General features: G+C 34.8%; 1 protein-coding gene across 4 annotated transcripts in view; it reads left to right on the top strand.

The window, feature by feature from the left end:
* Positions 1-27,571, top strand: part of Plcz1 (phospholipase C, zeta 1) — a 54,578-nt gene that overhangs the window by 12,999 nt on the left and 14,008 nt on the right. For all 4 annotated transcript variants that reach the window (XR_260080.1, XR_001232940.1, XM_005379040.2 and 1 more), the window contains exons 4-9: positions 1,697-1,928; positions 6,306-6,507; positions 11,963-12,107; positions 20,527-20,676; positions 23,313-23,558; positions 26,314-26,470. Coding sequence is in view for 2 of the 4 variants with exons in the window: in XM_005379040.2 (XP_005379097.1) it covers positions 1,697-1,928; positions 6,306-6,507; positions 11,963-12,107; positions 20,527-20,676; positions 23,313-23,558; positions 26,314-26,470 (1,132 nt within the window). In the remaining 2 variants the exon portion in view is untranslated. The remainder of the gene's footprint in view (positions 1-1,696; positions 1,929-6,305; positions 6,508-11,962; positions 12,108-20,526; positions 20,677-23,312; positions 23,559-26,313; positions 26,471-27,571) is intronic.

Here is a 27,571-nt window from a genome sequence, read left to right as displayed (position 1 = left end):
TTATGTTATTTTTCTTTGCATCATTTTGCCGCTGTTGAATTGTTATTTCCTGATTCTTTGTTATTTTCAAGAGATCTTTCCTTTCATTTTTGCAAGCTGTGATCCTACCTTCGAGGTCTGAAAGTCTATCTTCAGTTTCATTCAAGCAGTTTTGCCATCTTTCAGTGGAATTGTTAATTTCCTGAATGTCTGTTTGAATCATTTTCATGCATTCTAATTCTTCCTGTATTGATCATTTACAACTTTCCTATTGTCCTTTATTTTTTTAATCTATCTCTACTCTAGACTTACTGAGTAATTCCTTTGTGATTGCTGTCATTTCACTTTTTTATCTGAGATTATGTTTTATCTGATTTCTTCTACAGCCTCATGGTTTTGTTTCTTTACTTTGGTTGCTATCATTTCAGAAATTTCAGGTGCGTCTCTTGCATTTTCCTCAGCTTGTTGTCTTCTGCACTTTTTCAGGGTGGGCTGGAGGTCTGAGGTTGAGTTTTGCTTCTGAGTCTTAACATTTTTTATTTCAAATTTTTATTTTATTTTCTGTGTTGATCCTTATAAGTTTTTGTGGTAGGTAACTTAATCACTATTATCATCTCTAGGTAAAGTCTGTTCTTCAGGGATGTCTTTTCATGTAGGATGTTGTTGGTTTGTGTCTGTCCCTAGATCCTACCTTCCAATTAAGAGTGAGATGCTGGTATCTGTTTGGTTCATTGCCCTGTTCATCCGTGGAATTTACTGCTTGGTTGTAGTGTCCTGTGTTTGGAGGAAGGCAGAAGAGGCAGGGGACTTTATATCCCAAGTAAAGCTTGATTTAGCCCCACTGTTTTTGTATATCCATTTTTCCCCTTTTAAGATTCTAAGTATGCTGGGTAATCATCTCAATCTAATGACCCCCTGGCAGCCAGGTGGGCTGGCTGGCCATTATATTAAGTCCTTTATCTATGTTTTGCTTGATCTATGAGTCTTTTATTTCAAATTTATTTTGGTTTCAGGCTGTATGTCCTTCCCTTTCTTCCAATTACCTGCGCTTTTAGTTGAATTTCTCTGACTAACTTTGTTGAGGCTCCTCCTCTCTGCAGCCATATTGTCTCCTCCTTTTTAGTCATTTTTGACTCAGAGCTTCACAGTGCTTCTGTTCCTTTTGATACCTGAATCCAGTCTGTATTCTTATCTTTCATTTTAAACATTTAAACATGAATTCTTCACCTTAGCCAGTTGAATCTACTCTTCCTTAGTAGGCCACTTTTTTCCCTTGCCCCAAACCTTGTAATTACCTGGATTACATTTTTTCATTATATTACATAAGTATGTCAACTTTTGCAATTTCTATTGATGTTGGATGCCTCTGGTTCTCTCTGACATTTATGGTTCAGGTTGCACATTTTTAGAAGGCAATGGAATGAAGTGGAATACAAAAGGAAATATGTAATTGAAAGACAACCTGAAATCTTCATCTTCTTCCATACCTCTTTCTAGAGTCACTGTGGCCATTGCATTTTAAGAGGTGATAATATAATGACCTGTTCCCAACTTTGGCATCATTCCATGCAGTTTTATATATTTATCTTTAATAAGTACCAGCATAAGTTTCATTTTAAAGTACAAGTTGCTATAGGTATATTGCATGAATAGGTTAAAATTTATTTTGTGCATTTTTGTTACTCACACTGTGAACCTACCAGTCATTTTTATTTAGGATAATGACAGACAGAAACAAGGAAAAATCACAATAGAAGAATTTAGAGCAATTTATCGGATCATTGTACACAGAGAAGAAATTGTTGAGATTTTCAACGCTTATTCTGAAAACCGGAGAATTCTTTTTGAAAGTAATTTGATTGAATTTCTAACACAAGAACAATATGCAGTTGAGAAAGCTAAAAGTATTGCTTCTGAGATTATTCAGAAATATGAGCCCATTGATGAAGGTATGTTTACCTTTCAAAGTTTTAGCAAAATAGTTACATGCAAAATATTTTTTATGAATTGTGGTTATCAAATTAAAATTTTTGGATGGGTCAAATTTGTTCTAAAAATAAATGGAAGATTGACATTTTATTTTTGTATCTTGTAAAAAAACATGCAAACCTTCTAGAAAGTTGTATTGTGTAAGCTTGACATTCTTTCTTATTTTATAGTCTAGTTTTCTTTTTATCTGTTTCCATGTATCTCTGAAGTGTCAAGAGTTGAATTAGGTGTGAAAGTAAGCTCAGGATTCTTTCACCTATATTCTATTGGAAATACATATCTTGATTTCATAAATAAGAGCCTGGTCATAAGCAGCATCCTATTTTTATGGAGTAAGTTGTTACAAATGTAGATGAAAATTAAATGAGCTAAATGGAAACAAATCTAGGAAGGAAAAGCATTCCAAAATCACTGATTTTTCCTTTATACAAACAATCATCCATAATTGTATGTCAGCTTTCTTTTTGTTACTGTACCAAATACCTGAGACAATAAGCTTACAAAGAGGAAAGATTTACTTCACAGTTTTGGGGATTGCAGTCCATTACTGATAGGTCCAGCTGCTTTGTGCCTGTGGCAAGGGAGCGTGTCACAGTAGGAGTGGGGGAGGAGAAAGCTGCCAACCTCATGGCAGCTGGGAAACAAAAGAAAGAGGTGGAGAGGAGAGGTGGGGTCCCAATATCTCCTTGAAGGGCACACTCCCGATGGCTTAAGACCTCCAGTGAGGTCCCATCTTTTAAAGTTTCCATCACTTCTCAATAGTACCACATGGGAAACTAAGCTTTTAATCCATGGGTTGTTGGGGGATATTTAAAATCCAAACCATAGTAACAACATTTCAGAAATGTTTTAGAACCATTTTACTTTTCCTTCTTTTTAAGTTTTTAAAATTTATTTTTATGTTTTAGATTATTTTTAACTGATACATAACATAAAAGTTGTACAATGGCAAGTAGGCATTATGTGATTTTAAATCAGGTTAGGCATTTATCTCCTCAATTTTCAAGGCATTTATTCTCCTCAATATCATTTATTCTTTCCTCAATATCATTTTCCTCAATATCATTTCTTTATTCTCCTCAATATCATTTATTCTTTCAAGGCATTTATTCTCCTTAATATCATTTCTTAATGTTGAAAATTTTCAGATTCCTTTCTTCTAGCTTTCTGAGATGTATAGTAAATTATTTTTATCTATAATCACCATATTTGCAATAGCACATCAGATATACCCTCATTTTCCCATCTGTCTCTCTCTCTGTCTCTCTCTCTCTCTCTGTCTTTTTATTGTACTGGAGATTGAACCCAAGGCTTTCTGCATGCTAGGCAAATGCACTAATGCTGAGTGACATTCCCAGCTCATGTTTTCCTTCACTTTAAAATAGTCATTTTAAGTTAAATGAACATTTAGGCTAATGATCAGCATATATTTTGGACTCTTTGCCCCATCTTTCAATGTGTAAACACTTCATTTATGCCCATTTCTCAATAAGAAAGGCAATATCACAAAGTATTTACACAACTGTAAAAAAAATATTGTTGAAGCACAGTGATTAAAGAATTTAACTGACAGAGTAGCTCCAAATGTTTGCTTGACAAAGAAGGAGTAAAAGTACAAGTTCTGCCTTTGAAAATTGGTTTAGGCTACCAGTGTTTAACATATGATCATATTGGTTCTACAAAGACCAAAAATTTTTCTTTCATTCAGTCATCCTTTATAATTATCAAAGTAGTTATTTGTGATAACCAAATGTAATTCTAGAGTCTCGGGATACAGTGGAGAAGCAGGCAGCTGGGTTGTAGTCCTGTGAGGGATACAAAGAGATTGTGATAAATAATTAAACATATGAAAGAGCCATTTCAGAGAGTGCTAAATGCTATAAAAAAAAAGAGAGAGAGAGAAGGGAATAGATAGTAAATGTTCAGACTGAGTGTTTAGGAGAAGCTTCTCTGAGGGTGTGACCTCAGAATTGAGACTTAAATGACCAGAAAGAGCAAGTCTTTTGCTCAAAAAGGAGAAGTGTCAGAGGTCCAGGGAAGAGATGAACAGGACCTGAGTTAAACAAATCAAGGAACAGAAAAAGAATAGTGTGGTTAAAACTTGGAGAGTGCGGAGGAAGTGGGTTTAGTGAGATAAGCAGATATCAAACCATGTAGGTTCTTGTAGGCCAGAAATAAGATTTTGGCTTCATGACAGTGTCATGAAAAGAGTTTGGAGGGTTGTAAGAATTGTAGTGGCAACACTGAGTGCAATGCTGGTAACAGTTTGGTCTGGGAACCATTACACTTTTGCAGACTTGCAGCAAGACAAAGAACTGGTACCAGAGTGGAAACCAACTACAGTGTGAAGGATACCACCTTATTTTTTTAAAATATCTTTTTCTCTAAGGAAGTAGTGACTTGATTTATAGTCTGCTTGAAGCTCCTGTGTCACTTCACCCTAGAAACAACCATTCTAACAGATAAGCACGTTCAGTACCACTAATCTAGTGACTATTTAAAAGATGACATTGGCACTGTTACCACTGGGTGGTAAATTAAAGGATACTGAAGGGTATTGGTATAGAAGCACTGACATCTTGGAATAGTGTTTGCATTTTTAGTGTAACATTACATTGTTCATCCAATTCATCTATTGAACTTTCACTTGCAGACATTCACACACACACAGCCAAGACCTTGCATCTCATTTGTATGATCCTTGCTCATTTTAGCTTTACTAAAGCCAATTTGAATTACATTTTCATAGTCCGAAATGCTGCCAGGTTCTTCAGTCTCATTTCACATTGGTATGTAACATGTACATATTACATTTTACATTTTAAAAAATCAATGAGATTAATCCTCATTTTAACCTGGCATTTTTTGAGGTCACAAAAATAGTTTGTTTTCCATCCTATTATAAAAGATATATACATAAACCAACCATTACTACTTGCACAGGGAAAAAGAATAAATTAATGCAAATCATCCCTGTTATAATACACGATGTGTTTTTCTGATGTGTTCTCATATTCCTAAATTTACATAGTTTTGAAATATGGGATCTGTGTGCATATAAAAATTTTAATGCATTTTTCTATCTTTTATTTTTAAATCAAAATAGTAATAACATTTGAATGCTGGCTTTTTGGCTTTTATGATGTCATAAACATTTACTTATGTCACTGCATATTTTTATGATACATTATTTTTAATAGATACTTAGTATTATGCCATATTTTGAGCTTTAATTTGCTTCTTCCCCTCTATTTACTTTGTTTCTATAAGTAATGCTAATGTGAGCATTTTTAGACATCCATCTTTTTCTGAGTTTCTGTTTCTGCAGAATAAATTCCTAGAAATAAAACTGTTATCAAAGGATCACACTGTAGTCTAAAATAAGAATAAATCCAGCTTTTCTCTTGAGTGGAATTTAACTAGTGATAGCAACTCACATGTATGGAGCTAATATGTGGGGATAGGTTCTAAGGTTATTTCCATTTCATAGACATGGGGAGGACAGCTAAAATTTTCAAGGTCATATAACATGCAAATGCATTTGAAACAAGACTGCCTGGTTCTAGAGCTAATGTTCTGCTTAAATCAATACTTTTAGTATGTATTATTTTGAGTAAAGATATTTAGAGATAATTTACCACAGATGTTCTTATTAAAATTCCAGCAATTTCACTCAGACATGGATGGACCAGAAAGAAATTCACGTTTGCGCCAAAATACATGTACTGGTTTTTTATAGTAGCACCATTTGTTTTAGCCCCTCAGAGAAAACTATCTAAATGCTCAACAGCATGTATAAATTATAGCATGCTTTTAGCAATAGAATATTATATAGCAATGGAAATGAACCATGTCTAACTGTATATAATTATAGGAATAAATCTTAGAAATATAGTGTGCAGGAAAGGAAATCAGGCATTCAAATATGTACCGTATGAATGTTCATGTAAAGTACAATAGCTGAAGAAAACTAACTTACACTTCTAGGAGCCAAACCAGTATATACTTGTGAGCAGGACAATGACTTGCAAGTTAGTAAGGCAGTTTCTGAGAAGCTTTAATGTTCTCTTTACCCTGGTACTTGTTAACTACATTTATAGCTTGAGGAATTTCATGGATTTATGATAGATGTATGTATTTTTAAAAGGTAAATAATCAGAGATAATAAATTGATATATTCCCGAATGAACATGTGGAAGAACTAAAGGTATTCAATAGAAGAATTTAAATCTAAATGATTGTTTTAGAAAATTGCTTTACTACTAGGTCTGCAGGTGAGATATAATTTTTCTATTACTAATGGTATTTCTGCAAACTTTTAATTTTATTTTTTCTAGTCAGGAAAGCACATCAGATGTCACTTGAAGGCTTTACAAGATACATATATTCAAGTGAATGTCTACTATTTAAAGAGGAGTGTGCAAAAGTTTATCAAGATATGACTTATCCATTAAGTGATTATTTTATTTCAAGTTCACATAACACGTATTTGGTATCGGATCAATTAGTGGGACCAAGTGACCTTTGGGGATATGTGAGGTATTTATTTTGATTTTTAAATCTGTTACTTAAGAATGGTCAATAGAAAAGTTAAATTCTATTGGAAGCTTCTGGTAGTGTCTATCTCAATGATGCAGAGCAAAAATTAGGCTATGCATAGGGAACATGAATTTTTATTTCTACTTATCTTGATGATCCAATAAAATGGCATCATGATTTGTTTTTACATTAGTATCATATATTTTCATTAAATTTCTCTCTGCTGATGTCCATGGTTATAGCACCTCTGAAGGTTCACTAACAATTTGAATATTTCTTATAAGAAAACATGACTTTTCTTATCATTCTTAACAAATGTTGAACATAGATTTTAACTACTATTTCAATGTACATAACATCAGGACACAAACTATTATGAAACCAGCACACAAATACAGTAAGTTTTGTAATCTGGAATTCAATGATAATAATTTTGTATATTTATATGTCAAGTAATTTAAATAGATTAAAGGTAATTCCTGTTACACCCTCAATTTACATTCTAGCGTTAATACTGGGCTTCAAATTAGTCAGGCAGAGATATGGTAGAAAGAAAGACTAACAAAGCTACTCATCTGTGTACAAATTTTAGAGGGTGTTGTCAGGAAAGGCCTCTCACCCCGAGTGGTGATAGAGAAGGAGTCATGAAAAGATCTGGTAGGAAAGACATGCTGAACAAAAGCAATGATAAGTGCTTGACATGTTTAAACAAGAGGAAGTCAAGAAATATGGTTGGCAACAAGCAAATGATGGTTTAATGTTCTCATCACCTTGGTGCCTGTGAACTGCATGTTTAGCTTGAGGAATTTCACTGACACACTTGACAAATTTGAGGAGGTACGTAGTAAAAGAGGGTCTGGTTGACAGTGATTGCATTGGGAAGATACTGGACAGATTTTCCTCAATATAGTGTCACAGTTTATCTTTGGAGGAAAGCTGGGGCAAGAGTAGAGGTCAAAGATGACTTAGGTACATACTGTAGCAATCCAGGTGATGATGGCTATGCAGATGGTTAACTCATGAGGTAGCAACTGCGATGATTAAGAGGCTGAATTTGAGATATTTGGAGGACAAAGAGCCAACAAGAGTTACCAAGGGATTTGAAGAAGGGTATAAGGGGAAGAGAAGAATCAAGATTTTTGGCCTAATAACCAAGCGCAAAGGATATTGCTGACTGAAATTACAAAGTTGGAGAGAGAAGTTCATTGTAGGGTGCTAGAAAAAAGCAGGGGTTCTGCTGGCTTGAGATATAATTAGTTATCAATGAACTGGGTCAAATAGTCAGTTGATATGTGTTTCTGGAATTCAGCAGGAATAGCCAGACTGTAAAAACAGAATTGGAAGTTATCAGTATGTAGATGATATTTAAAGTCTGGTGTTTGACTCATACTGTATAAGGAGAAAAAACATAGGTAGAAAAGATATAATTCCATGAGAATATCAGACTTACAAATAAACCTCCAGTTTAAAATCTAAGTAAATACATAAATCCTCAAATGTAAAAGTATATTCTCTTGGTATTCTGTGAAGATATCCCAATTTGGAGCTATAACTTCATTTTAGACATTTTATTTATATTTTATCATTCTGATTTTTAAAAGAGAAAAATACACATTTTAAAACAAGTCTTTTAGAAATATTTAGTAAAAAACACACCCTACTTCTTCTGAGCAACCATTTTGTTTATTGTGATTATTGTATATCTTATAAACAATCCTATGTATATCTTATAAATGATCCCACAGAAAATTGTATCTTAATTCTTGAGAAAATGTTCCATGCTAATGCAAATTTAAATTGAATTGAATTGAATTTCTTATCCCATTTCTTTACCCTCCTTTGGAAGAAGTACCTGCAAAGGAAAGGCTTTCATAATTTCTTTGCTCATAGAAGTGGTATTATGTGATGTTCAAGCATCAGTGTTTAATTTTAGGGTACTCACAACTCCTCCTTCTCCTTCATTTGTCAATTAAACAGCAGATACAATCTCTTCATATCTTTACTTCTTAATTTCTAAAAGAGGAAAACTAATATCATGTGTCATTTGGAATTCAGTATTTTCAACAGCTTCTCAAATTGCCAGTTGAAGTTCAAAAGCAAATAGAAGAAAATATTACTCATATAATACAAAGAAATTAACCATTAATAAAAATTATATTTTATGCTCTACTATTTTATGGAAAGTATTTGAGGGAAATTTTAATGATAAAGATGAAATAAAGATAACTGTAGGATTTTCATACAAAAGTCCTGTGCAAATTTTCATACAAAAGTCCTGTGCAAATTCTAGGATGAATGCAAGAATTCACTCAGAAGTTTTCTAGTAGTTGAAGCCAAGAAAGAAGTGAGACTATTTATAAGATACACAATAATCATAATAAACAAAGTGGTTGCTCAGAATTCTTTACTAAATAAGAATTAGCTCTATTCATTTCCTAAAGGGGACTCAGAGTGAAATAAGAGTGAGTGAACTGGACATCACCACCAGAAAAGATAAAACTGCCTCTTACACCAATAAATATAAATGGCTGGCATGACATGGTACAATGCTCTCAAATATGTTTGCTGGGGGCCAAACCATGTAATCTGAATATGTAATTTTAGAAAGGTTGGCTTGATCTGTGGATCAAACTAAAAAACACAGAGAAGCAGTGAGAATCAGTCTTACTTATAAAACATTTTCATGACAAATTTGCTTCCATAACTAAGTTTTTAATAGCTCCCTTCTCTGTATAGTAGAGAGTTCAAGATTGTGTTTGGCAGCAAACTAGAGCACTACTGCTCACAATTGATGAAAAAGACGAGACAATTTACTTTGCTAATCAGCTAAAAGCCTGGCAAAGCAAGGATCTTTTCTTGGAAACTGAAAAAACTTTACAAATAATTGTTACTTCTTTTTCAATTTTAAATCTAAATACTATATAAATAACCACAAGCCAAGAAGTGTGTTCATTTAGAATTCTAAAAAAATACTTCAAATTAGGGCTTCTATGCAAAATAGGTGTCTACCTTGTTTGTCTGTAGAAATATTAATAAATCAGATGATTGTTTAGAAGTGTATTATAAGTGCATTCCTTCAACTCAATGTCAATGGATAACAAACCCCTGAAATGTAATATGTGCATTATCACACGCCTGAATAAAACAGTGTGCCCTAAAATAATCTCAAAATAACTTATTAATCATTTAATTTTATATTTTGTCTTGGTGAAGCCTCCAAGACAGATAAGATCCACCAATTTCCTTTTCCTGCTAATGCCCTACTTTCTCAGATTCTTTCCATCTTTCAACTGTATTATTCCTCAGAGAAAACAAGGGTGCTTCTTCTGAATTCTGCCTCTTGACTTGGCTCTGTAATTGCTTTATTTTTCTCTCAGTTACATTCCTAAGTACTCCTTGTCATCTGCCTAGCGAGGGACTAAATATATTGCTAGATCTAATAGGTGCATTTTCTTGGATGGTCTTTTGGTACTTCTTGCTTCTGTTTGGAAAAATTATTGATTTATATAAACACTTGGTATGGCAGAGTGTCATGATCTAAGACAGGCTTTCTCAAACACTTTATATTTTACATAAGATGATTTTTTATTGTTGTTGTAAAGATCTGCCTTGTACATTGTAGAACGCTTACCAACATCATTAGCCTGTACCTGGTAGATGCTGGTATCAAATCTACCTACCACCCCCAGTAACCAAAGTTATGTTTGAAGATTGCCAACCATCTCCTGGGAGATAAAACCATCCCAACTGAGAATGTATGTCCTAGAGACAGTGGATTAATTTAATATGCCTCTCATACAATAAGTGTTTACCTGCTTTTTTATGGGAAACTAGTTTTGTGTACAGCAGACATCTTCTAAAGAAGTCTTCCCTAACAGATGATACCCCCTCTATGATCTTTTCATCTGAAGTCAGCCCTCATTTGATTCAGTTCTCTCTCTTCTAAGGTTGCATTGCAGATCAATTTTATCTGCCTTTGACTTTTCTTCTTAAACTGTGCAGTTTCCATTGTAATATAAACAGGAGAAATATTTACTGATAGTCGACTGTGTATCAAACATTTTTGATGAGACTAAAAATTCCTGGTCATGGAACTTAGAACATAAATAGGCAGAAATTGCAGGATTCGGATCCACAGTACTAGTCACCTTGCTGTGTTCATGGTGTTGGCACTGTGGTTGGCGTGTATTAGCTTTGTGCCTGTCTGTGTTCACAGAAATTCAGAAGAAAGGTGTGTTCAGTTCAGCACAGATATGTGCTTGTATCTGTGAAGTGAAAAAAATTTATTGCTATATATATGTCTGCAAGAACATTTTTTATAAATATATTAATACATTTTAGGGAACGTTGACAAAAAATAACCTATTTTATAATGGCATACATAGACCTCTGTGTTGACTACACAGACTTTGAGACATCTCTACTTACTATTGAGTCAGTAACAAAAACCTGAGTTCAATCAGTTCCAACTGGAAAGATAAATAAAGGTGCCTGCTAATAAAACATTCTATCACTCCTCTCTTTTAGTAAAAACACTGAAATTCTCTTAAACCCAGTAGGCACAAATGACTATATGTCTAAGAGGGAATTTATGCCTAGGTCAAGAGATAGATTTCTTTGACTGGTGTAAAATCACACTCAGTCTTAGATATTAGCTGAAGTGGAAATACATTTTCCTTAGATCAGATAAATTTGTGAATTTGATGTAATCTGAAGTAGCTCCTAATTTTCTCCCAGTCAAATAGACATAGGTTAAGGTATTCATGTTTCTTTGCATAAATTTTAATTCCTCTCAGCTCTTATTTGGATGAGAATTAAGAGATAGCGTTACACAGAAGTTGAGAACATAAAGAATGTTGACTGAGCTCTCAAGCCCCCTCTCCTCCTCTCTTTGTATCCAACATTTTCTTCAGGGACCAGATATGTGTGCTGTCTCTCTCTCTCCCTCTCTCTTTCTCTCCTCTCTCTCTCCCGCTTCTCTCTCTATTCCTCCTCCTCTTCTCACCGTGTATTCTGTTCCCTAGAACTTGAGATGAGGAAAGAGTCAGAGAAAAATTGAAATTCTGAAGTGGCTTAGAATGTTATCTCATCCCAATGATACTGCACTGAACAGTAGATATAACTCCAGCCAAAATTATCTGGTTTGGGGGTAAGAATGCTTTGTAGCTACAAGCAGGGAGCCAGATGGCTGTCTTCTTTCTATGAACTAAACTTTGAAGAGCAACAATGAATGGAATATTTGACTAGAGAGGAACAGGTGCAATGGTGTACTTCACAGGTAGTTTGTGCTTCCTTTTTAGGTAATCAATTTAATCTAGGGACTCAAATCTTGTTTTTATGAATTAATTTAGGAATTTTTTGCAAAGTCACAAATAGTCTTTTGAATATCTTGACACTATGATATATATTGTCATCTTACTAGGAATGACATGTTATTTTGTTCACATTTTGCTAGTGCCCTTGTGAAAGGATGCCGGTGTCTGGAAATTGACTGCTGGGATGGATCCCAAGATGAACCTGTTGTATACCATGGCTATACACTTACCAGCAAGCTCCTATTTAAAACTGTTATCCAAGCAATAAACAAATATGCATTCATGGTATGAGGCTATCTTTTAAAAATTGTACTTTTTTTTTAAAAAAAGAATTGATTATGCTTTACTCTGTTCAAAATCCTATAATGTTTGGCCTAGGTGTAGACCAGTCATATTTTAAATTGTGGATTATGACACACTAGTAGACAGTAAAATCCATGTAGTGTATAGGTAAAGATATATTTATCAGAGTTATACTCAGGCAGCGAGGTAATGCTCTTTTACGGAACTTATTGCTAAATCTTGTGAGTGTGTGTGTGTGTCTATGTAAGAGTGTGTGTGTGTGTGTGTGTGTGTGTGTATGGGCGGTACCATTCCCCTCCCCTCCCTTCAACTATTCTTCCTCTCCTTATTTACAAAAGCTTGGTTTCCATTTTTTCCTTTTCTCATTTTTTTCTTTTCCTTTCCCCCAGTTCACCTTCCCATTTGAACATGTTCTTATTTCACAATATTTACTGCACATTTTGGTCCTTATTTACACTTTTGGTTTCTCACACCAGAGAATGCAATGTTTTCATGTCTGTCCCATTTATTTCATTTAAAAGTGTATGTACTCAAGGTGTATCCATTTACCTGAAATGTCTCAAGCTTGTCCTTCTTCATGGCAGAGTATTACTCCATTGTATAAAAAAAAACACCTTCTTTATCATTCATCCATTGATGGGCTATTACAAACTGTGCTGCTATAAACATGGGTGCACATATATAGCCATGGTATAGTGCTTTTAATCTTTCAAGAAGATACCAAGAAGAGATATAGTTGGATTGAATGGACTTCTAGTCCTAATTTTTTGAGGAATCTCCACACTGATTTCCATAGTGATTGCACCAGTTTACACTCTCACCAACAGTGGAGAAGGGTTCCTTTTTCCCATAGCTCCACCAGCATTTGTTATTGGTTGATTTCTTGATAATAACCATTCTTTCTGGTGTGAAAGGGAATCTCAGCATTGTTTTAATTTGCATTTCTTGAATGACAAAGGATGTTAAACATTTTTTTCCATATATTCATTTGATGTTTCTACTTCATCTGAGAAGTGTCTTTTCTTCATTTTAGACTGTGTCTTTAAATTTGGAGGATCTGATTTTTTTGAGTTCTTTATATATTTTAGATATTATCCTTTGAGGAACAACTGGAAAACATTTTTTCCCACTATGAGTTATCTCTTCACTCTGTTGATGGTTTCTTTTATTGTGCAAAAACTTTCTAGTAAGATGAAATTCCAGTTGTTCTTTATAATGTTTCCTATGCAAGTGAGGCTTTGTTCATAAAGCCTTTGCCTATACCAATGTATTGAAGAATTCTACCTATTCTTTCTTCCAGGAGATTTAGTGTTTCTATTTTAATGTTTAGATCTTTCATCCATTTCAATTTTAGTTTAGTGCCTGGTCAAAGATATGGGTGTACTTTTAATCTTTAGCATGTGGAAAACCAGTTTTTCCAGCACTATTTATTAAAGAGGGTATCTTTCTTCCGGTGATGGTTTTTGGCATCTTTGCCAAAGATAAATTGACTGAGTATGTCTGGAGTTGTTTCTGCGTCTCTTTATCTGTTCCACTGATTCTCAGATCTGATTTTTGTTGGTACCATGCTATTTTTTTTTTTTTTAAATCACAACGGCTTGGTAGCATAATTTGAAGCCCAGGATTGTTATGCCCCCTGCCTTGCCTTTGTTACCAAGAATAGATGTTGCTATTCTAGGTGTCTTCTGCTTCCAAATGAATTTTAGGATTGTTTTCTCTAATTCTATGAGGAATGCTATTAGAATTTTGATTGAGATTGCATAAAATTTACATAACAATATTCGGAGTATGGTCATTTTTGCTATCTTGGTTCTTCCTACCCAAGAATAAGGGATATCTTTCCATTTTCTAATATCCTTTTTGATCTCCATTTTCAACATAATGTAGTTTTCAATGTAAAGGCCTTTTACTTCCTTCATTAGGTTGCTTCCTAAGCATTTTATTGTTTTAGATGCTATTGGAAAGGTGTTGTTTCCCTAACTTCTATTTCACTGAGTTTGTTGTTTGTGTACAGGAATGCTATTGACATTTGAGTGTTGATTTTGTATCCTGCTATGCTACTGAATTTGGTTGTTAAATCTAGAGGTCTTTTGGTGGGGTTTTTGGGATCTTCTATGTAGAATATTATGCTTTCTACAAATAATGATGATTTAATTTCTTCTTTTCCTATTCTTATTCTTTTTATTTCTTTCTCTTGTCTAACTGCTCTGGTGGTGACAGTGGTCTTCCTTGTCTTGTTCCTGATTTTAGAGTGAAAGATTTCACTTGAACATTTAGTATGATATTGGCTGTTGGTTTGTCATATATGGCTTTTATAAGATTTTAATAAAGACCATCTATTCCAATTTTTGGTTTTTGTCATGAAAGGGGATGGGACTGTGTCAAATGCCTTTTCTTTATCTACTGAGATTACAATATTTTTTTCTTGTCTTTATTGATATGGTGTATTACATTTATTCATTTAGGTATGTTAAAACATTCCTGCAACTCTGAGATGAATCCTACTTGGTCATGGTGTATAATTTTCTTAATGAGCTGCTGCATTCTCTTTGCTGTTATCTTCTTGAGGAATTTGCATCCATGTTTGTTAGGGAAATTGGCCTGCAGTTGTCATTTTTGGTTGAATCCTTTGGTTTTGGTATCAGGGTAATGCTTGCTTCCAGGAATGAATTTAGGAGTATTATTTCTCTTTCAGTCTCATCAAAGAGTTTAAATAATGTGGTATTGGGTGTTCTTTCAATTTCCTGTAGAATTCAGCAGTGAATCTGTCATGGTCTGGGCTTTTTTTTTGTTAGTAGGTTTTTAATTACATCTTTAATTTCATTGACTTACATTGATTTATTTAGAATTTTTATACATTCTTGATTCAGCTTTGGTAATTCATATATATCTAGGTATCTGTGCAATTCTTCTGCATTTTCTATCTTATTAGAAAAGTTCTTCACGTAGGTATAGATGATCATCTGTAGTTCTACAGGATCTGTTGTGGTTTCACCCTTTTATCCTATTTGCGTGGATTTGAGTCCTTTATTTTCTTTTTTAAAAAATAAGGTTGGCCAAGCATTTGTCAATTTTATTTAATCTTTTAAAGAACCAACTCTTTTATTCATTGAACCTTTTGTGTTGTTTTCTTAGTCTCCATTGCAGTAATTTCTGTTCTGATCTTTCTAATTTCCTCCCTTATATGGGTTTTGGGCTAGACATGCTCTTCTTTTTCCAGAAGACTGAGGTTCAGCATTAAGTTCTTTATTTGAGTTCACTCTATTTCCCTGACATGGTTATCATCACTATGAATTTTCCTCATAGAACCGCTTTCATTGTGTCCCATAAGTTCTGTTATATTGTATTGGCATTATCATTTAATTGTAGAAACTGTCTAATTCTTTAATTTTGTCTGTGACACATTAGTTGTTTAGGAGGGTGTTATTTAATTTTCATATGTTTGTGCAGTTTTTGCAGCTTCTATTACCATTGATTTCTAATTTCATTGCACTATGGTCTGATAATATGCATGGGATAATTTCATTTCTTTGCACTTCCATAAGCATGCTCTATGCACTAGTATATGGTCTATTTTGGAGAACATCATATGTGCAACTGAGAAGAATGTATGTTCAGTTGTAGGTTGGAACACCCTGTAGACATCTACTAAATCAATTTGTTAAAAAATTTGATTAAGTTCTGATATTTCATTGCTGATTTTTTTGTCTAGTTGAGCGAGCTATTTGTGACAGTATGGTATTGAAGTCCTCCATTACAATTGTATTAGTGCTCCCTTGATTTTTCATGTCAGTTAATATTTATTTTACGTAGTTGGGTGCACTGGTATTTGGTGCATATATCTTTGATTGTTGTGCCTTCCTCTTGGATTGTTCCCTTTACAAAGATGTAATGACGGTCTTTGTCTCTTTTAATCAACCTTGGCTTAAAATCAACTTTGTCTGCTAATAGAATAACTACCCTTGCTTTTTTCTGGTTCCTGTTACATGCAGTATTATTTTCTATCCTTTGATTTTTGGTCTATGAATTACTTTTTGAATTAAATGTGTTTATTCTATGCAGCATATTGTTGGATATTGTTTCTTAATCTATTCAGCCAGTCTGTTTCCTTTGCCTGGTGAATTAAGACCATTAACATTGATTGTTGAAACTGATATGTATTGACTTATCTCTGTCATGTTATTTTCCTGTTGTTGGCTTCCTTTTCATCAGGTATTCTTTGTCATAGAACTGTCTTATTTTTCCACTAATTTTGGAAGATAGTTTTGCAAAGTAAATCAATCTTGGTTAGAGATTGTTTTCCTTTAGGCTTGAAATACTTCACACCAAGCCCTCCTTGACTGGAGTGTTTGTGCTGAGAAGTCTGCTGTGATTCCTATGGGCTTTTCTTTGTAGGTGATTTGTTTCTTTTTTGCAACAGCTTTTAATATTCTGTTCTTGTGTTGAATTTCTGGAATCTTGACTATCATATTACTTGGTCTAGATTAATTTTTATTATGGCAAATTGAGTTCTATATGCCTCACTTACTGTGCATCAAATTCTTCTTCTTGGCTGAGGAATTTTTCTGCTGTGATATCTCTGAACAAGATTCTTATGTAATTTGTGCAGTCTCCTTCTTTTTCATTGACTCCAATCAATTTTATGTTACTCTTCTTTACATCACCTAACAGCCACTGGATTGATTTTTCATGGACCCTTGCTATTTTAGAGAAATATTTCCTTTCATGATCACTCACATCAATCCTGTCTTCTATATCTGAGATTCTATCCTCCCATTGGCTCATTATGCTGTGTATACTTTCAATGGAAATTTTAATCCCCTGGATATCTGTTTGAATCTGTTGTATGGACTCTATTTCTTTACTCTGTTGAACGTTCATGGTTTCTATCATTTTCCTAAGCTCCTCTGTTTTTAAAACCTGTGTCTCCCACAAGTCATTAATCATATTTTTCATTAGGGTTATCATCTCTGTTATTACCTGAGAAATTATTTCTGATCTGATATTTTTAAGACCCTCTTTCATCCACTTTGTTACTTGTACTGTTATCACTTCAGGTCCAGGTGGATAGGTTTTAGATTGGTCCATTTCACTGCCCCCTGGGTTTCCATTGGTGATCTAGACATCTGGGGTTGCATCTTGTTTAAGTGTCTTCTCATTTTCCTTTTTTTAAAAGTTTAATTCTTAGATTAATGCTTATAAATTGTCCATGGTGAGTAGCTTTATTATTAGTATTTAGAACTCTTAGGAAATGACTACTTCTCACAGATGTCTTCTAAGTGTAACTGGCTTTTGAGTTTTTTTTTGAGTCTGTTGTAAGATCCTACCTCTTCAACTTGTTGGAGATCAGAAGTTGCTGGCTAATTGGCCCAGTCCCTGGTTCTTTGGCACTGGCTCATAGTATTTTTTGTGACCCTTATGCAATCTTAGTCTTGGTGTACCAGGAAGAAAAACCAATTAGAACAACTTTGTTACTTAAAGCAGTACAATCAGCAGTAACTATAGCATCACACATAGCCTAGAAAATGACAAATTGAAGTAGCTATTAATTTCTCACCTGTAACTGTATGAAACAGATTTGTAATTATATAACAAAATCTAAAACAAATTGGAAAATTGTATGCAATAAACAGGCCCTCAATATGGTGATTTTTACCTCAGGGGAGAAAATTCAAAATTGGTTAGGGGAAAAAAAGAGAGATAGAAGAAAGAGGAAGAGGTCAGAAGTAAGGCCCGAGGACAAAGGAGCATCCCACAAACTTTGGGACACTGATGCAGAAGACAGGAGAAGGAAGAAATACAAACATGAACAGAATAGAACAAGAACAAAAAAACTAGAAACCATGTTCACACTCATATAAAAACAAGAACAAACAAAGAAGAAAAAACTAAACAAAGCAAAAAAAGAGAGAAAGAAAAAAGGAAATAAAACATAAGAAAAAAATGTCCACTTCAAGGTATGTCTCCACGGTCTCTGGTAGATAATTTGGGCTGACAGAGTCCAGTCCGGATCTGTGTTGATTAATCCTAGCACGCCAGCAGTAGCTTTATGTGGGGTAGTGGATAATCTCAGGATTATTTCCTTTATTTATACTGAGATTCAGGCTGATTTCTGGTCCTGAATCTGGAACCTGATATGCTCAGCCTGCAATGGTCTGTGTACCTTCTGTGGGTTTGAACTCAGTTGGGAGCTGAAAGATGGTGGAGCAGTTGCTCTGTGTTTTGAGCTCAGCTGGCCCATCTTCAAGATGGCTCCTGGCTAATTGCTGTCTCCTGCAGGATGTCTGAATCCAAATAACTCATCAGCCACTACAGTCTGCTTTGTCCACTGATCTGTTCATTGGTGCATGTCTCTGTGGAGGCCTCTGGGGTCTCCAGTAGTCACTATGTGTTTGCAGGTTCAAGCCACCCCTCCCATGAAGTGAGTCCAGCTCAAGGAGAAAGTGCCACCAGCCATCTCCTTCTTCTTCATTGTACTATCCATCTTGGCTTTCTCTGTGGGCTTCAGTTCTCACTTCAGATCCTTCCTGGGTTCTGGGACCTATTTTCCTCCTCCTCCTCCTCCTCCTCCTCATGTTGCTATATTCCAGTCTCTGGACACCAAATTTCAGAGAGGCTCTTTTTCTGCTGCTTACCACTCTGCCATATTCCCAGAACCCACTAAAATTACAGATTTAAAGTTCTAGTTCTTCATATAGCTAAATTCATCTTACAAATTTTAGTGAATAAATTGGATATTAATAAACCTTCAATTTTAAAGAATTTTGAGTAGCATTTGATCTCATTCATAAAATTGGCTAATTATATATTTTTAGGCATTCGAATAGTTTTTGTAAACTTAATATACTTAATTGCCATTGAAGTGATTTAAGAAAATCTTCCTCAGTACTTGATGTGTACCTAATGAACTCAGAAATCTAGCAAACTTGAAGTTCTAGCTCTATTAATTGCATAATCTGTAAATACAAACTTACAAATCACAAATTTATATCCATTGCTCTATTCTGTACTAGCATAGAGTAGGAAATAAATATTCTCAAGGTAGAAATATCAAATTAGCAATTTCTATGTTAATATAGAAACATTATGGTAAGGCATTTATTCTCTAATTGCAGATGATTTCTACACGCATATCTCTCCTTCAAACTCTACCTTGAATCAAAGTCAATATGTACAACCACATTTGTGACATTTCCACTTGGCTATTGCTGTGACATTTCCACTTGGCTATAGAATTGGCACATTTGGCTGAAGACACGTATTTGATATTGAGCTCTGCTATTCCTTTTTCTGTCAGCCCTGCTCTTCCCATGACCTTTCCTAGCTCAGGCAATGGCCTTTCATGCACTCAAACCACAGCCATTGTTGTCAACTTTAACTGCTCCCCTCTTCTCTCAGACCCTTCAATCAGTACATCAGCAAATTGTCTTGGCTCTAGTTTAAAAGTATTTTCTGATTTGACTCTTCCTTATTTTTACTTTATGTTTTTTTCTGGTTTCTTAAGCTATGTGTTTTGATTATAGGACTTAAAACTGAAAAAGTAGAAAATTGTCATTTCCCTTGACTCATCAGTTTTGAAGTTCTTTCTCCTTTATATTTTGAAATATTTAAATATATATCTATATGTGTGTATACATATGTGTATGTGTGTTAAAAATAAAATAGGTAATATTACTCTTTTGCAATGTGTTAGCATTCTGCTACTGCAACAAACACATGGGACAAGCAATTTAGAAAGGAAAAAGGAATCATTTTGGCTCGTGATTTTGAGAGTTTCAATCCACAGTAGGTTGCGCCAAAAGCTGTGCTGTGGCAGTACATCATGGCGGAGGAAAATCATTGATCTCATTGTCAGGACAGCAAAGAGAAAAACAATTAATGTGCAGGGTCTCAGGATCCTTTGATAACATCTGCCTTCTATGACCAGAAGATCTCAACTAGGCACCACCTCTGAAAGTTTCCACGACTTACCAATACTGCCACACTGGGAACTTATTATTTAGATCAAAGACTGCTGGGGAACATTCAACATCCAAGCTATAGCAGGCTCCTTGTTTTTCTGCATAAGATAGAAAACCACTATATTTTGGTGATTTTTCATAGCAATATATATAGTACTCCCTTCTTAATGTGCTTACATAGTTTCTTTATATGAATATATTATTATGTATTTAAACAAATATCCACTGATAAATGCTACAGGTATTTTCTGTATTTTTGGTGCAAATAGTAATAATTTCCCTTATTGTCAAATGCAAAAGTACTTTCAGAATACATAGCAATTTTGCAAAGTGCTCAACATTAGAAGTGGATTTTAAATTAATTTATATTAATTGTATATTAATTGAATTAGATTATTTAAAAGTGTTGATAATAACTATAACAATGATTAATTTTTCAGACATCTGAGTACCCGGTGGTTCTCTCTTTAGAAAATCACTGCTCTCCTTCCCAGCAGGAAGTGATGGCTGACATTTTGCAGACTACTTTTGGAGATTCCCTGCTTTCTGATATACTTAATGATTTTCCGGACAGCCTACCTTCACCAGAGGTAATGCTTTGCTTCAGAAGCTGAGGTGAAGAATAAATGAAACAAATAAAAATATCCTTCTTATATTGGCCCATGAGACAAAGTTAAAGACTGACGAAAATGCTTAGCTTTGATTATTCAGTGAGGCGAACCTTTGGCATGTATTGCCTAGGAAATTTTCTCCTGGGTATGTACGTGGATAAAGAGACTATACAAAACAAATGTATAGAGATACATGTAAATCCCACAATTTGATTGTCATATATTATTGGTCCATAGTTTCAAAGTTATTAATATTAGGCACCAGGAAATTGATATGCTTTATAGGTAAAAGGCTAAGAAAGAGGTAGGAAGTCCAGGCTATAAACAGAATCTATAGCCACTATTTCAACACCTGGCAAGTAGATTTACCTTTTTCCAATCTAATCTTTTTAATGTCTCTTTCTGTAGAACCTCTCTCCTTCTTAACTGGAGCATATTCAAGTGTTTATTTTAGGACAATGCCCACCTCTGCCATCAGAACTTCACCTCTTTCTCTAGCTGTGTATTTTACTCACAGTCCACAGTTCTACTTCCTTGTCTCCTTGTAACCCCCCCCCCAGTCTGGCTTCCGATCCCTCCTGTTCCATAGTGAGTTTCTCACAGTGGCCGTTAGAGACTTTCCTGTGGACACATTTCAGCCTTCCCCTGACTTGTTCCCTCTGCAACATTCTGGCTTGTGTGTCCCTTTTTGCTTTCCTTGGGACATTTTCTTCCATCACAGCAAATTCTCTAGGTTTTCTTCATCCTTCTCTGCCTAATGTTTAGTTTCCTTTGCTGGCCCATTACTCCAAATTTTGTCAGGTGGACAAAAACATTTTCTTTAGGATAGTATCAGCTATGGTAGTACAGCAGTGTTTCTGTAATATTTGAGTATTAATCTTTATATTTCTTATGATTTTATTTAAATGAGCAAGCCCTTTTAAAATGAAAGTGTTATACTAGTTACGAGAAGTATAGGGCTCATAAAAGAACTGAGATGGAGAGAAACAGATTATTTATAAATGAAAAAAAATCGGGGTTTTCTTAGCTCCTAAAAATGTCCACTTAGTAAATGTATTCCACTGTCACAGTGTTAAAGAACATATGTGAAATGCTGGGAATTATCAGAGATTAAACCTCAGAGTCATGGCCTAATTCTGGAAACTGTAACTTATTCCTGCTACAGATGGCTGTTTTGCATTCCAGTACATAACTGAAGCTTTAATTTCTACATTAAATAAGGGGATGGTTTCTGACAAGTAACTGAGTAATTAGAGATAAAATCTTTTGCTCATATTCCATTCTTTGTGTTACAGTCACAAAACAATCTTGTTAAAGAGGCCTAATTCTAGCTCCATAATTCAAGATTCTGACTTCCCAATATGGAATAAGATCTCAGAAATTTGTCCCTTTAGCAGTTACCCCTGATAACATCTTTGCCTATAGCTTGCACGGTGAGTGCTCTTTAATAAACTCCCTATTTAGGGAGTAACATGAGGGTCATGGTAAGTGTGAGAAGGCTGAAGATAGTGATGTAATTTGAGTTGATACCTTAGGATAATAAAAGGGAAGAAAGAATTGAAACTCTTTGGAAAAAAGATCTTTATTTCAGAACCCAGATTTCAGCATTATATATAACATGGCAGGTACTTAAACATGTGTTTATTAAATGAGTAAAGTTTTGGAAAGGGCAAAGGTAACTAAGTGATGGAATGGAATCAGAAGCTTCAGATTTAGATCAGTGACCCTGATGGCGATACGTTTTGCCATGTCCCTGGATGTATGGACAGGAAATACTATTAAGTTGCTGATGCTTGCATGTAATATAGTCAAAACTGATGAGGCTTTTATGGGTGAGTCTTTGATATAATCTGCACTTTATGCCAGACCCTGACAGACATTTTTATATACCTGATATCACTGAATAGTTTCAACATTGACTAAGAGGACAATGACCTAAAGTGTTTACTAGCAGAAGTTGTAACATTCTAGCTTAAATAATATAGCAAGTATTTTAATTTATGTATAGTGTATTAATCACTTTCTCGTCCCAGAGATTCAGTGCTCAACACCAACAATTTAGAGGAGGATTGGCTTCATTTGGTTTTGGAAGGTTCAGTTCATGGCCAGCTAGCCCCAAGGCAGGAACATCGTGGAAGAAGGATATGGCAGAGCAAAACTGCTCAGAGAAACAGAGCAAGGAACAGCATCAGAGAAGGAGTGAGGGACCACACATAGCACCCAAGGTCACACCTCAGTGACCCACCTAGACACATCCACGAAGTGTGCTTTCTTAATCCCCTAGGCAGCTCTCAGGCCAATTAAATGTTCACAGCCACACGTATCCACCACCTATACTTTTTACATATTTCAAATCTTTTAAATAGCGGAAATTTCTGAAATGTAAGAGATGGCATATAGTAAGCTTCAGTCATAAACAGATATTTTAGGGGGTGAATTATAGTCAGTGCTGTAATATCACTGTATAAAAAGAGATACAGAAAAGGGGAAGGCCTTATGAATTTTATTACAGCAGGCTGCTCGAAAACACAGTGAAGTGAGTTTTTTAGTGAGTGTTCCAAGGCAAATTACCCATAAATAAGTAACTGTACCCCTCCTTTAAACTGTTTCCACAGGCACTGAAATTCAAAATCTTAGTTAAAAATAAAAAAATAGGAACCTTAAAGGAAACCCGCGAGAGGATAGGTTCTGACAAGCGTGGTAAGGTTGGGATGTGGGAAGAGGAAGAGGTGGAAGCGGAGGAGGAAGAGGAGGAACTGAAATCCCTAGAAGATGATGGCTTTGGGTCAAAAGACAACCAAGGAAAGGAAATAGAGACAAAGAAGTCACTTGGAGTAATACTTTTTCCCAAGAAAAAAAAGGTGAGATGAAGCTTTGTGAATTTCTTACAAGTGACTGAAAATTTGCTAATTTTCTTGTTGGTGGAGAATTGAAAATATTCTGGAGGGAAGACTCTTTTCCTCCTAAAAACTCAAGTCTATCATTTTAAATTTACTTTGAAAAAATTGACAGTGGACAACAAAATTTAAAAGTTACCTCTTTCCCTGTACCATCTATTACTGTTTTTCACAATAATTGGTAATTACTGTGATTCCTTATGCATTAAGTGTGCTGCAGAGAGAAAGAGCATAATTTCTCTGTTCTCAGGTGGAGACAGATAAAAGGTTAGTATTTAAAATATATAGTTTTATAAGTGTGCATATTACTATGTCCTAAGAAGGTCACTAGCTTGCATGGTTTAAGTAAAATGAGAATTTATTTACTTATCCGAGTGAAGAAAAATTTAGGGAAAGGAATTTAATCTGCAATACGATTTGTGATAGCATCTCAAACAAGATCAACAGGACTTCATTTTTGCTCCAGATTTGGTACCATTTTCTCTGTATTGGCTCATCTATTGCAAAAATTCTGCTTTATATTCTTTCAAGTTCAAACGGAGTGCAATGCCTATCTCTCTCTCAGAAGAGTGGAAAAAAATTTTTTTACATCAACTGTAATGTTTATCTATACAGCTTTGAACCAATTACTGATAATGGGGAATGAACAATTCTGATTTGCGAGGCCGATCTACGTGATCATTATATAAATGCATGGATCTAGCACGAGCAAGGGATATTTCCCCAAAATAAAATCTAGAAAGTATCTAACAAAAGTTTAGAGGAAATAGATGCTGGGTATAAAACAGCAAATATATCTTATATGAAAGAAGTTATTTCATCTGAGTAATACTCCATTGTATAGAAATATCACAGCTTTTTTATCCATTCCTCAGTTGATGGGCATTTGGGTTGTTTCCAAGATTTAGCTATGACAAATTGTGGCGCTGTAAATATTGGTGCACATATATCGATGTGGTATGATGTTTTTAATTCTTCTGGAAATATACCCAGGAGGGGAATAGCTGGGTTAAGTGGGATTTCTACTCCAAGTTTTGTGAGGAATCTCCAGACTGATTTCCACAGTGGTTTCACCAGTCGATACTCCCACCAGCAGTGGAGAAGTGTTCTATTTTCCCCACAGCCTCTCCAGCATTTGTCATTGGTTGATTTCTTAATGATAGCCACTCTTTTTGGGGTGAGATGAAACCTCAGTGTTGTTTTAATTTGCATTTCTCTAATGACTAATGATGTCAAACATTTTTTCATATATTTATTCGCCATTAGTATTTCTTCATCTGAGAAGTGTGCGTTCATCTCAGATGCCCATTTTTGGATTGGGTCTTTGAATTTTGGGGACCTGATTTTTAAAAATTCTTTATATGTTCTAGATAAGAGTCCTTTGTCTGAGGGGCAGTTGGATAAAATTTTTTTCCCAATTCATGGGTTTTCTTTTTACTCTGTTGGTGATTTCTTTTGATGTGAAGAAACTTTTCAATAAGGTGAGTTCCCAGTTGTTGATTCTTTGAAGTAGTTCCTGTGCAGTTTAGTTTTTGTTCATGAGCTCTCTGCCTACCCCTGTGTCTTTGAGAGTTTTACCTACTTTCTCTTCCAGTAGATTTAATGTTTCTGTTTTAATATTTAGGTCTTCGATCAATTTTGACTTTAGTTTAGTGCATGGTGATAGACATGGGTTGCAACTAGAGACCATACCCATAAGTGAAATAAATCAGGCCCACATGTGTAAACATCATATTGTCTCCCTGGTGTAAGAACATGAAAGAGTAAATAAAACCCAAAATGTACAATAGATAATAAGAAAGGGAAAGAAGTTTCTTAAAGGAAGGAACAACTGGGATGAAGGAAAGAAGAAAAAGAAAGTACTGGGGCATTTTATATATTATGGATCTGTGGCATAATTGTACTGTTGGAGTCTGATGCTTTGTTGAGGGGAACAGTTTATGTTTAAAAGTTTTTTTTTTAATATTTTGACCAATTTTGCATGTTTGTACCTGGCAATCTGAGCAACTTATGTGACGACAACAATTTGCAGTGTAATATCCATTGGTGAATTCCTACAATCCTACCTAGTGACACTATGTATTGTCTCTAATGTTCTTTTAAATTATTATTTTCTTATTCCCTTTAATGATTTGATCAATCTTCTATTCTTACATCTGGTAATCTGAGCAACTTTTTTGAAGATAACAACATGTAATATAACAGCCACTGTTAATCTCTATCATTTGGTTTGAAGCTCTGTATCATTTTTAGTGTCTTTGCTCTGTGCTGTCTGTATTTTGCTATTGTTCTTTTTTTTTTTTTTTTTGGTACTATTTTCTTTAAAAAAGAAGAAAAAGAAAGAAGTTATTGCAACTGATTGCTTTGAGAGGACATATACCAAACTATCAGCTCAAACTGGAAATATATTTACTCATGACTGAAATTCCTGAATTTGTCAAAATGAAAATAAGCTGAGATCTTTGGGAAAAAGAAAATAGTAATAATTGTTATCCTTACTACTTATTATATTAATTGAGGTTTTTAAACTTAAGCTTACTTATATTGTTATTAAATATTATAGTCATAAAATAATCACATTGACTTATCCCAAGTAGTTTTTGAGGAGATAACCTTATGAAAAGAGTATAATTATCTATTTTGAAGATTATTTTCTTTATTGTGAAGGGCATTTTTCAAATAATGTAAAAGTGTGAAATTTACTGCATTTTGTTTTTAGATCAGGAAGCTAAAAATAGCTCTGGCTTTATCAGATCTTGTCATTTATACTAAAGCTGAGAAGTTCAGAAGTTTTCAATATTCAAGACAATATCAGCAATTTAATGAAAATAATTCTATTGGGGAGACACGAGCCCGAAAACTTTCCAAGTTGAGAGGTAAAATCTTACAATTCAAACAGATGCAGTATTCAAATCAGTTGTAGTCACACTAGAGGTGTTAAGACGGGTCAGTGATATTTGTAAAGTGTATATCCTCATAAAATGTCAGCATATTTAACATAATTTAGAAAGGAGTTGTAGTTTAGTGCCTCAAGTTTAGTTTTACTTCACAGAATTTAGGGCTTGGTTGTCTTCTTTAGGTCATGACATTTTTGGTTGTGATTGTCCTGTGTGGATAATTTAGTCTACAGGATGGGGTTGAGCACTTGGGATGGCAGGCAGGTGTTTGGGTGCCTTAGAGGCAACTGAGTCAACTTCTAAGGCACGGGGCTTTATCTTGGGAGGAAACTTGCGTTGGGGGAGATAGCACCCTCAGAAGAGGTGCGCAAGACTTTAAGCCTTGGAGCAAACCAAGAGGCTTATGGGAGTGAGGATTGAGACAGGAAGAATTTGTGGATTCAATGGGCACCTAAGAGAGAATGTTAGATGTGGTGGTTCTATGTCTATGAGAAGGAGGGCGAGGAAATGGCACACAAGGTGGACCACTAGAGTGTGCATTGCCACTGCCACTTCCAGAGGTCACACTTGTTTATGTCACTTCCCCCTCGACATTTATTTCTAAGTATGAGGAAGTTCTACTGTTTGGTAGCACCGAAGATGACACAAGGCCTGACAAAGAGAACGGGCAGCAGATTGAATCAGCATTTTGGGCCCATGTGATAGGGAGTGTCCCAGACTTTATAAGGGATGGGAAACTAATTTAAGGGCCAGGAATTATTCTCAAAAATTGCAATCATCTACCATTTTGTGTAGAAAGACTAGTGTAAGAAAATTAGCACCTGCAAAGCTGTTTGGAAATGTTTATCCATGAGCCACGTTGGGCTGTACACTGGTGCCCAAGGGCTTTGAAGTATCCTTTAGCTGGCATTCTCAAACTGCCTATTAGAAAAACCCTGATATTTTAAGGTTCTTATTAAAATGATGAAAACCAAAGCAAATGACAAGTGTGGGTTGGGATTAAAAAATCAATTCGACAGGTCTGGATTACAGTTAAATAATAGAATAGGGTATAGTAGTGTAGAGTAGAGTAAATGCAAA

The sequence above is a fragment of the Chinchilla lanigera genome, unplaced genomic scaffold (genome assembly GCF_000276665.1).
Source record: "Chinchilla lanigera isolate Chin_1 unplaced genomic scaffold, ChiLan1.0 scaffold00012, whole genome shotgun sequence".
NCBI lineage: Eukaryota > Metazoa > Chordata > Mammalia > Rodentia > Chinchillidae > Chinchilla > Chinchilla lanigera.
This window is presented reverse-complemented; position numbering and strand designations above follow the sequence as displayed.